Genomic DNA, 12,488 nt, shown 5'->3' on the forward strand with positions numbered 1-12,488 from the left:
TTTGCTAAAAATCTCATTTTGCATTATAGTACAGTAGGAATGAATTTGTGAATATTACAATTTTTATTTGTTGCATGCCATTCATAGGCAGTGATGGCTCCCCCCTCTCTATAATTTCGCAAGACACTGTATTTGTCAAATGCCAGAATAGAGAGAGAGAGAGAATGTTTTAAAGCATTTTAATTACTTTGTTATTCAAGACAAGCATTAGAAATTGCTCTACTTGAGTAACGAGCACCCAAGCATTTTAGTCCTCGCCCATCACTACAAGCCTTCCATGAAAACACATGAATTTCAGATGTGTCATGCTGTATGATTGTATTGCTTTCACTTTTCGTAGCACATATGTACTAATGTTGAATTTCTGAATACTCCAGGTGATTGTGTCGCGTGTCGCTCGAGTATGCAAAAATGATATGGGCGGATCTCAACGTGTTCTGGAAAAGCAGTTCACTTCCTTCTTGAAAGCTCGACTCAATTGCTCCATCCCTGGAGACTCTCATTTTTACTTCAATGTAATACAGTCATCCAGTGACATCCTAACTTTAGACGGGAAACCAGTTGTGCTTGCTCTGTTCTCTACGCCAGCAAACAGGTAAACATTTTATGAAATTTCTGGTATATAAATCTGTTCTCAAACATATTGTGACTGGGAAATTTGTAACAAAATATTACAGTCAATAGAGAATTTGTGGCAGTAAACTATAAAACACTACAGCTTCTTACAACATTAGTGACATAGCAGAATGCAATCTAGCAGTTTTGTAGAAACAAGAAATTTGTCTTTTTAGTTGGCCCTCTAAGCTATTAAAGGGAAATATTTTGGCATACACTGCTGCTTGCAGAATCCTAGCTTTGTGTAAGTTACGAGGGGCTGCTGATAAGTCTTTGACTTTACCCAGAAAAAAATTAGATAGGATGATGAAACTTTACATTTATTCCACATACTCTCCACTGCTGTCAACACACTTCTTACATTGGTATTCCAAGTTCTGTAAGCCTAGCAAAAAGAAGGATTTCGGTTTAGCCTCAGACCAGGCATCCGTAGCAGCCATTGCATCAGAAATGGTTTGAAATTTGGTACCCTTGAGGTGTTTCTTCAGGTTTGGAAACAGATGATTGTCGGAGAGAGCTAGATCTGGTGAATAAGGTGGGTGGTCAACCAGCTGGAATCCCAGTTCTGCCAGTTTTGCTGTGGTCACTTGTGCAGTGGGAGTGGAGGCGTTGTCTTGCAGGAACCAGGTTCCTTTGGACAGCTTGCCACACCTTTTAGCCTTCAGACCTGCCTTCAATTGGTCCAAAGGTTCAATCTAATATTTTGCATTGATGGTGGAACACTACACTTTTGAAGGTAGTCCACTAGCAGCACTCCCTCCTTATCCCAGAACACAAATGCCATCACCTTAGTGTTTAATGTTTGCACCATGAACATCTTTAGACAAGGGGAACCACTGTGCCTTCACTCTTTTGACTGCTCCTTGTTTTCAGGGTCATACAAATAAATCAAGGTCTCATCCATAGTGACTAGTCGATCCAGAAAGTCAGTCCACAAACGCTGACAAATGGACTGGGAAGTTTCACTCGCATGCTTCTCTGATCTATTGTCAAACATTTGGGGACCCACTTTGCAGATAGCTTCCTCATGTCCAAATGGTCATGGATAGTGACACAAACACGTTCACGGGAAATCCCCTTGATGTCTACTATTGCTTTAGCTGAAAATTGTTGATTCTCCAGTATAAGGTTGTGCACAACATCGACGATCTCTGGAACAACAACCATGCTCCTTCGTCCAGAATGTTCCTCATCATTGATGCTGAAGTGGCCCGTTTTAAATTTGGCAACCCAGTTCTTAACTGTGGAATATGAAGGGCATTGATCTTCCAATGTCTGTGACATATCACCATGAATATCCTTCGCAGACTTTTCTTGCAGAAACAAGAATTTTATCACTCCTCTGCTCTCAGTTGCTGTGAATATTGCATTAGAAGCTGCCATTTTGTTTTCCCGCGTGCGTAGAACACTGTTCCCACAAGCAACAAAACACAAAATTTTGAAAACATATTATACACATAAGGCTTTCATGTGATGTAACATTCGTTACAATAGAAACAAACAAAAAAATCACAAAGCCAAAGAGTTATCAGCAGCCCCTCGTACATGCTATCAGGGTTCAGATTTGCGATTTGCATACTTGCATTCATGTGATGGCCACTTAAACTGGGCCAAATTCTAACAGTATGTAAATTACATTAGTTTCAAGGTTTGGCAAGCTGCAATGCTTGATAAAAATTTCCCTGGGGCTGGACAATCCGTTTAAAGATTCTTAATGTAAAGATTTAATAGAGAAATCCAGCAGCAAGAACATTCTTATACTGTTAATTCATCTGTATTAAAACACTTATGGATGGTTTTTAAAAATGTCTTCACTTCTAAGGCTATGTTCATTTATGTTCCTGCTGATTGTGTGTTATTGACTTTTTTTTCCAGTATACAGGGCTCTGCTGTCTGTGTATTTGACATGGAACAAGTGGCTTTAATATTTTCGGGTCGGTTTAAAGAGCAGCGCACTCCAGATTCCGTATGGACACCTGTTCCAGAGGAGTTAGTCCCAAAGCCACGGTAAGAAGAATATATCAAAAGAAAATTTTGAATTGTAAATTATTATGTTAAGAAGTATTCCACCTTTCCTATACCATCAATATGTGTTGTTAGTGTTTGAAATTAAGTATGATACCTTAAATCCAAATTAGGTTTCTCAGATTAGATGTTTTGCATTATATTGATATTGATGTCCTATCCTCAGAATTGTTCATAAAAAATAATCTAACCAAGACATAGTGTAAACGATGTATGGAGCGGTATATCACCATTCTTTCACACTAATAATAGAAGCTGATCTGTAGTCACTAAAAAGTATGACAGGGTTGTGATATTGCCTCAAGTTATAAAATATAGTTGGTGGGGGTGCTGGGCATCAATCCCCTCCAATCTAATGCGGGCGTCACACGGTACGATCTATCGTGCGATCGCACGAGCGATCGTAACCGCCCCCCCCCCGTCATTTATGCGTCATGGGCAATTAGTTGCCCGTGGCGCACAAAGTCGTTAAACCCCCATCACACGCACTTACCTGCTGAGCGACGTCGCTGTGGGCGGCGAACATCCACTTCCTGAAGGGGGTTGGACGTTCGACGTCACAGCAACGTCACACAGCGGCCGGCCAATAGAAGCGGAGGGGCGGAAATGAGCAGGACGTAAACATCCCACTCACCTCCTTCCTTCTGCATAGCTGGCGGGACGCAGGTAAGCTGTGTTCATCGTTCCCGGGGTGTCACACGGAGCGATGTGTGCTACCCCGGGTACGATGAACAACCAGCGCCAAGAAGAATAAACGTTTTTTTAAAAATTAACGACGACGTGTCAACAATACACGATTTTTTACCAATATGTGAACGTTCAGTGTCGCTCGTAGGTGTTGTGGAGACACGGGGGGCAGTGGGTTCTCTCGTCCGCTGGCCCGACCGCCTTTAGAAAGACAGTGTGACCCAGGGCTCATCCCAACTGAACGCCCGACCTCCGTAACTATGGGCAGAACACTACTCAGACAACGCAGGGTGAGGGAATCACAATATTAAGACTTTATTGGATCCCCAAGCAATTAACGGCACATAACCAGCAAAATACACAAATGTAACAGGCAACAGAGTCTCACCCTTCCGCTGGCTCACCAGGGATTTGAATGTCCATGCTTCAGAGCTTCCAGGGCTACTTACTCCAATCCAGCAGCACCCCGCTTTTGGCGGGCACCCACCGAGACTGGAATAACGCCAGATTTAGGATGCTGGCTGAGGTCCGCAAAGTCTGTAGCCAGATGACTTTGTTGACCCAAGCTGGATTCCTTGCTTATGTAGTCCTTGATATCAAAGCCGAATCCTTGCATTCGATGCTGAAGTCCATATAGTATTGTAATCCATATTTGGTTATGGCTTGCCAATCGGATCCGCAGGTCCTAGATTGGTAGCATGTAGCAAGAGTCTCTCTGAGCAATGGACAGTCCTCCTTCTTATACCCCTAAGCTCTCCATTCAGGGTGAGACTGGTATGTTACATCACATCTAGCAATTCACTTAGTAATACAATGGGAAGTTCGCACAATTGAGTTATCTGGGTGTCTGGCCTTCAGTGGCGAAAACAATTACCTGAGTCAACAAGAGTCTTGTGGAAACAATGAGGGATTATCCCCCATCTATAAACAAACTATCTTCATGTCTGGCTGAATTTTAAGAAATTTAACCCTTGCTAAGCATTGACAGAGTCCAGGTCGTCACATTCCTCCCCCTTCTTAATATTAGCCAGACATGATAGGCTTCCGATCATCCTTCTCCACCTCTCGGGAAAGCCCATCCGCATTTCCATGGTTCTTGCCTTGTTTATGGGAGATGGAAAAATGGTAAGATTGTAATGCCAGACTCCACCTGAGCAAGCGTCCATTGTCCCCGGCAGTGCGATTTAGCCAACTCAATGGATTATGGTCAGTGAGGACTGTGAACTCATTGCCATAGAGGTACTGCTGCAATTTTTTCAGGGCCCAGACTATGGCCAGGCATTCTTTTTCTATGGTGGCGTAAGCCCTCTCTCGGTCCAACAGTTTCCGGGAGAGGTAAGCTATCAGATGTTCCTCACCGTTGTCCCCCACTTGGCTAAGTACAGCTCCTAGTCCTGTGTCCGATGCATCTGTTTGGACGATGAATCTGCGACGGAAGTCAGGAGCAGTCAGGACTGGGCTCTGGGCCAGCCGGTCTTTCAATTGGAGGAACACAGTTTCACACTATGGGGTCCAGATAAGGTTATGGGCATATCTTTTGGTTGTGAGGTCAGTGAGCGGTTTTGCTACGGTACTGTAATTGGGGATAAACTTTCGATAATAGTTTGTGGTTCCTAGAAACGTGCGGACCTGTTTTTGATTGACCGGGCGTGGCCACTGGGTAATGGCTTCTACTTTTGCAGGTTCGGGACGAATGCACCCACTTCCCACCTGATGTCCCAGGTATAGCACTTCGGCCATCCCCATTTGGCATTTGTCAGGTCGGATGGTGAGCTGGGCTTTGGCTACCCTCTGCAGCACCTGGGACACGTGCTGAACATGCTCTTCCCAAGTGTCGCTGAAGATAGCGATGTCATCCAAATAAGCCTGGGCATACCCCTGACATCCCTCTAGTAAATGGTCTACCATCCTCTGGAAGGTGGCCGGGGCATTTTTCATCCCAAAAGGCATACTGGTAAACTCAAATAGGCCAAAAGGGGTTATGAAGGCCGATTTCTCTTGAGCCTCTTTTGTGAGTGGAATCTGCCAGTATCCATTTACTGCTGCGGTCGTAACTCCTCTCTTGTCCTTGTCCCATGGCTGAGCTGGTGGGGTTGGACATGGCAGCGTCCGAAACCTGATTGCCTCCCCTATGGCCTGCTAGGTATGCTTATGTGCCTCCCTGGTTGTTGAGCCCTGGATGATGTCCACGAACACCACTCCTCTGCAGCTCCCCTGGATAAACCGGGCTGAGTAGTATCCCACTGCTGCCACCAATTATGGAGACACGGGGGTCAGTGGGTGCTCTCGTCCGCTGGCCTGACCGCCTTTAGAAAGACAGCGTGACCCAGGGCTCATCCCAACTAAACGCCCGACCTCCGTAACCGAGGGCGGAACACTACTCAGACAACACAGGGTGAGGGAATCACAAAATTAAGACTTTATTGGATCCCCAAGCAATTAACGGCACATAACACATAACCAGCAAAACTCACAAATGTAACAGGCAACAGAGTCTCACCCTTCCGCTGGCTCACCAGGGATTTAAATGTCCGTGCTTCAGAGCTTCCAGGGTTACTTATTCCAATCCAGCAGCACCCTGCTTTTGGCGGGCACCCACCGAGACTGGAATAAGGCCAGATTTAGGAAGCTGGCTGAGGTCCGCAAAGTCTGTAGTCAGATGACTGAGTTGTCCCAAGCTGGATTCCTACCTTATGTTCTTCATATCAAAGCCGAATCCTTGCATTCGATGCTGAAGTCCATATAGTATTGTAATCCATATTTGGTTATGGCTTGCCAATTGGATCCTAGATTGGTAGCATGTAGCAAGAGTCTCTCTGAGCAATGGACAGTCCTCCTTCTTATACCCCTGAGCTCTCTATTCAGACCATTGGGGTCTTCACGATAGGTGGAAAAGACTGGGCTCTTATTGGCTAGATTTCAAGCTATATTCAAATATCCAGAGACAAGGGTGAGGCTGGTATGTTACATCACATCTAGCAATTTACTTAGTAATACAATGGAAAGTTCGCATAATTGAGTTATCTGGGTGTCTGGCCTTCAGTGGCGAAAACAATTACATGAGTCAACAAGACTCTTGTAGAAACAATGAGGGATTATCCCTCATCTATAAACAAACTATCTTCATGTCTGGCTGAATTTTAAGAAATGTATCCCTTGCTAAGCATTGAGAGAGTCCAGGTCGTCACAGGTGTTACACGGGACGACGTCGCAAACGATGCCGGATGTGCGTCACGAAAACCGTGAACCCCGACGACATATCGCACGATAGATCGTCTTGTGTGACGCCCGCATAACATTGATGACCTATTCTGAGGATTGGTCTTCAATAAAACATATCATTGGTGCAACCTGTGCAGCCATATAGGGGCCCAACTGGTAAGGAGGCCCAATTCCCACCTCAAAGCAGGTGGACTTGTGCATTATGATGTGCTATTGAACTACAAAGGAGCCTTCAGATGCTATTCTTGCACAGGGGCTCTTTTCTGTCTTTGCCTGCCAGTGGTCTTCAATATCAATTTAGTGGAATGCCCCTCTACATTGTTGTTTAGGTGAGCAGAATAGTCTTGCAGATCAGTTTGTTCTTTCATCAAACATGAGACAGTGAAAAACAGTAGGGCCAATGCAGGTGAAATATATACTAATAAAGGATTGATTTTTTTGTGATACAGATTTCAGGTCTGCACAATGGTGAATGCATAAATACCTAAGTAAAGGAGAAATGTCTGGCTTTTCCTGATAATAAATACTGATCACCATTATTTATGATCAGTATTTATAAATGTAAAGAAACCCCTTTGTGTTTATGCTCAGTAGAAACATATTTATCTAGACGGTAATTCCTTTAAAAAGAGGTAAATTTTTTTCTTGTTGATCTGGATGTACGAGTAAGGCTGGTTTCAGACGTACGTGTTTTAGGTACGTGTGACATCGTTTTTAACACGGATGTCACACGTACCCATGTTACCCTATTGTGTACTCACACGGCCATGTTTTCACACAGACCGTGTGGCCCCGCTATTTCACACGGAGATGTGCCCGTTTTTTCTCCCGCAGCACGAGTGTCACACGGACCGCACACTGAAGTGATCCGTGTGACATCAGTGTGACACGGACCGGAGAAAACACGAGTTTTTAAATAAAAAGATTTTCTATATTTACCTGTAACCAGCGATGCTGTCTCCGCTCTGCTGCCTCCCGCTCCTGACCCCCGCTCATTATTTTCATTGATTATTCACTGCAGTGAGCAGCTGGGAGCAGGGGCATCGCGGTGACAGTGCAGGAGACAGCATTGCCAAGGACAGCATCGTCGAGGACAGCATCGCTGGGGACATCGCTAGTGACAGGTGAGTATCCTGCCAGCAGTGTGTGCAGGGATGTCCAGGAGGTCATCGGATTTCCCAATGAACTCTGATGACCTCCTGATGACACCCCTGCGACAACTGTGCTACAGCGAGTGTCACGATGGTGACTTCCAGGGGTTCATGACAGTTCATTGGGAATTCCGATGACCCCCTCGATGTCACTGCACAAACTGCTGTATACTCACCTGTCACCGGCGATGTTTCTCGGCTGTGCTGTCCGGTGCTGTCCCCGCGATGCTCCGGCTTCCAGATCCTCGGGCAGTGAATAATCAATGAAAATAATGAGCGGGGGTCAGGAGCAGGAGGCAGCCGAGCAGAAGACAGCATCGCTGGATACAGGTAAATATAGAACATCTTTTCATTGCAGAGACACGTGTTTTACCCGGTACATGTCACACGTATGCAAACACGGATGTCACACGTGTGACACATGTGTGACACACCTGTGACCATAACAAGAGTGGAATAAAAACGTTTATTTTTAATTAGGCTCACCATTTCCGACATATTAACAATCAAAGTATTTGGCACTTAATTAATTAGTTTTCATTCGGTTCAAGTGGGTGTTATTTGATGTTTATTTAGGGGGGCGTGTACTTCTGCCTGTATGACATTGTCCAATCATAAATAGGCAGAAACACTCATGGAAAAGAGGAGCACACACACCACAATAGCCTATTACACATTACTCTATGTGTGAGACATATAATGTCAGACAGCCCTGATCTCTTTGTCTAACCTCCTGCATGATTGGTAAGTTCTGGGAATAGAGAACAGATAACATATACTTTTCAGATAAGGTTCTCTCCCATCATAAAGGTAGGAACACTAAATCAATGATAAAAAGTAGATACATTTGCTGACAGTTTTTGCCAGTCTGCAGGATTTTATGCAGGTTGCAGTGGCAATTTTAATATAGCCTAACCAACATTGTTTTTACTGTTTTTACAATATTTTTGTGGCAATTCTTTTTTTTTACAGCCATTTTCTGGAAATGTTTTACACATATTCAACAATGAAACTGTTAGTGATTATTACAAGCAAAAATGCTGGTAAAACGCTCAAAAATATGTAAAGTTGTCACAGTGCAAAACAACTGAAAAATAGGCAAGTCACTTATTTTAGGCTGTGTGCACACAGTACCTTTTTATCTATTTTTTTATGCATATTTGAGTTCAGATTTGCACAAAACTGTAACCAAATTCTGATGCCAGCTAAGTCAATGAGAAGCCTGAAGTGTAGCGCACAAGTTGAATTTTTTCTCCTTGCAGATTTGGTGCAGAAAATAATCTGCAGCATGTCAATTCTTTCAGCGTTTTTGCAGCGTTTTTTTTATCTATTGACGTCAATGTGAAAAATGCTGCAAAAACACATAAAAAAGTTGATATGGCGTTGCATATTTCCTGCCGAGAGATGCAGAAATTTCTGCAACCAAATACTCAACATGTGTACAAACCCTACATCACTTGATATCTTTGTAAACTTCAAGCAGTTAGAAGTCACTCAAAAGATTAAACACATAAACAGCAAGACATTTAACATATTCTTTTGAGCATTTTCTGCATGCTTTTTAATTTGGGTTTTGGAGAAGATGACATGCCAACATATTCTTAAAGGGTTCTTAATGTACCTTAAAAAACCTAATTATTCGGCTGCAATCATTCTATACAATAGGATGACACTTTTAATCACCTCATTGACATTTTTCTTTCTGAGGGATGGCATGTAGCAACATAGGGATGAGCAACTATTAAAGTGAATCCGTCAGCAGGTTTCTGCTATGTAATCTGAGAGCACCATGATTTAGAGGCAGAGTATTTTATCAGCAGATTATGACTTCAGGACAAGCTGCCTCATGCCTCCTAGTCCAACCACGTCTCCAGCACTGATTAGCAGCTCTCTGTCACTATGTAATTTACACAGAAAGTTACCAATCAGTGGTGTGGGCAGGCTTATACAGAGTTTGATATTCCAAGCTTTGCTAAATCTGGAACAGAGAAAGCTGTGATTACGTCACAAGTGGTGCACCAGTAAATTAAGTGACACATCAGTGGAATCAGGGTCTCTAGCACTACATTATCCTGCTGTCAGATTAAAGGGAACCTGTCAGGTCCATTATGCACCCAGAACCACGAGCAGTTCTGGGTGCATATTGCTAATCCCTGCCTAACCGTCCCTGTAAACACTAGTATAGATAAAGGGATCTTTAGAAAAAGTATTTCTAAAGATCTTTTACTGTATGCTAATGAGTGAGGACACTAGTTCCCTGGACGTTAGTCGCCCCTCATTAGCATGTTAGAACACCCCTTTGGGCGTGTCTATCATGCTAATGAATACGCAGCATCACAGGATGAGCTCACTGAGCTCTCCTCCGCCTTCGTTGGATTTCAACTTAGTGCACATGACCCCGAAGTTTGGGTCATGCGCCCTTCTTAAGTTTGAAGTCAGAACGCGTACACCCGGCTTCCTAGTGCGCATGACCGAAACTCCATGGTCATGTGCACTGAGCCGAAATCCAGCGTTGGGCAGCGATGGTGGAGAGGTGAGTAAGATCATCGTGTGACACTGCGTATTCATTAGCATGATAGCACGTCCACAGGGGCGTACTAACATGCTAATGGGGGGCGACTGGCCGGGGAACTAACACCCAGGGGGCTATTGCCCTCGCTCATTAGCATTCAATAAAAGATCTTTAAAAATCTTTTTCTAAAGATCCCTATATCTATGCTAGTGTATACAGGGACGGTTAGGCAGGAATTAGTAATATGCTCTCAGAACTGCTCGTGGTTCCGGGTGTATATTGCACCTGACAGGTTCTCTTTAACCCCTTCAGCCCCAAGCCTATTTTGACCCTAAAGACCAGGCCATTTTTTGCAATTCTGACCATTGTCACTTTATGAGGTTATAACTCTGGAACGCTTCAGCAGATCCCGGTGATTCTGAGATTGTTTTTTCGTGACATATTGGGCTTCATGTTAGTGGTAAATTTAGGCCGATATTTTTTTCATTTCTTTGTGAAAAAAACGGAAATTTCGCGAAAATTTTGAAAATTTTGTAATTTTCAAACTTTGAATTTTTATGCTCTAAAACCAACGAGAGATATGACACAAAATAATTAATAAATAACATTTCCCACATGTCTACTTTACATCAGAACAATTTTGGGAAAAAAAAAAAAAATTTAAGGAAGTTATAGGGGTTCAAAGTTTATGAGCAATTTCTCATTTTTACAACAAAATTTACAAAGCCACTTTTTTTAGGGATCACATCACATTTGAAGCGATTTTGAAAGGTCTACATGACACAGAACACCCAAAAGTGACACCATTCCAAAAACGGCACCCCTCAGGCTACTCAAAACCACATTCAAGAAGGTTATTAACCCTTCAGGTGCTTCACAGTAACTAAAGCAATGTGGAAGGAAAAAATGAACATTTTACTTTTTGCAACAAAAATGTTAATTTAGCCTCAAATATTGCATATTCACAAGGGTAGCAGGATTAAATGAACCCCCAAAATTTGTTGGGCAATTTCTACTGAACACGCAGATACCTCATATGTGGCGAAAAACCACTGTTTGGGCGCACAGCAGGACTCGGAAGGGAAGGAGCGCCATTTGACTTTTTTGAACAGAAAATTAGCTGGAATCGTTAGCCGTACCATGTTGCGTTTGGAGAGCCCCTGAGGTGCCGAAACAGTGGAGCTCCCCCACATGTGACCCCATTTTGGAAACTAGACCCCTCATGGAATTTATCTAGATGTTTATTGAGCACTTTGAGCCTCTGGGGGCTTCACAAAAGTTAATAGAGTTGAGCCGTGAAAATAAAAAAAAAATTTTTTACCACAAAATTGTTACTTCAACCAGGTAGCTTTTTTTTTCACAAGGGTATCAGGAAAAATTGCACCATAAAATGTATTGTGCAATTTCTCCTGAGTACGCAGATACCTCATATGTGGTGGAACTCAAATGTTTGGGCGCACAGCAGGGCTCGGAATGCAAGGAGCGTCATTTAACTTTTCAAACGCAAAATTGTCTGGGATAATTAGCGTATTCCATGCTGTTTGGAGACCCCCTGAGGTGCCGAAACAGTGGAGCTCCCCCACATGTGACCCTATTTTGGAAACTAGACCCCCATGGCATAGAAAAAAAAAAACAGCAGCAGATGGGGGGGGGGCGGCAGATGGGGCGGCAGCAGATGGGGGGTCAGCGGCATATAAAGGGAGCATCTGTGATTGTGAGACGGCGGCTGGGATAGGGTGGGGGCGGATGGGAGAGGGCGCAGTGGATGCAGGAGCGGCAGAGGATGGGGGGAGGGGGGGATGGGGGGGATGGGTGGGAAGGGGAGTGGGAGGTGAGATTGGGGATAGTTACCCTACAGGATGGATCTAGGCAGCTGGATCACAGGAGATGAAGGAGGCAGCAGATCGGGGAGGGTGAGAGGTGGGGGAGGGAGCGCAGCGCAGATCACGGAGGAGACAGGTGAGCAGAGCACAGATCACGGGGGTGAGAGGTGAGGGAGAGCGGACAGCAGATCACGGGGGTGACAGGTGAGGGAGCACAGATCACGGGATGACAGGTGAGGGAGCACAGATCACGGGGTGACCGGTGAGGGAGCACAGATCACGGGGTGACAGGTGAGGGAGCACAGATCACGGGGTGACAGGGGAGGGAGCACAGATCACGGGGGTGACAGGGGAGGGAGCGCACATCACGGCGGTGACAGGGGAGGGAGCGCACATCAAGGCGGTGACAGGGGAGGGAGCGCACATCACGGCGGTGACAGGGGAGGGAGCGCA

The 12,488-nt window shown here is 44.5% G+C and overlaps 1 protein-coding gene across 2 annotated transcripts in view; it reads left to right on the forward strand.

The window, feature by feature from the left end:
* The window catches only part of SEMA6B (semaphorin 6B), a 323,709-nt gene that overhangs the window by 246,080 nt on the left and 65,141 nt on the right, over nt 1–12,488 (forward strand). For both annotated transcript variants that reach the window (XM_075352511.1, XM_075352510.1), the window contains exons 10-11: nt 378–595; nt 2,491–2,622. In XM_075352511.1, coding sequence (XP_075208626.1) covers nt 378–595; nt 2,491–2,622 — 350 coding nt within the window. The remainder of the gene's footprint in view (nt 1–377; nt 596–2,490; nt 2,623–12,488) is intronic.

This window comes from Anomaloglossus baeobatrachus, chromosome 1 (genome assembly GCF_048569485.1).
Source record: "Anomaloglossus baeobatrachus isolate aAnoBae1 chromosome 1, aAnoBae1.hap1, whole genome shotgun sequence".
Taxonomy (NCBI): Eukaryota; Metazoa; Chordata; class Amphibia; order Anura; family Aromobatidae; genus Anomaloglossus; species Anomaloglossus baeobatrachus.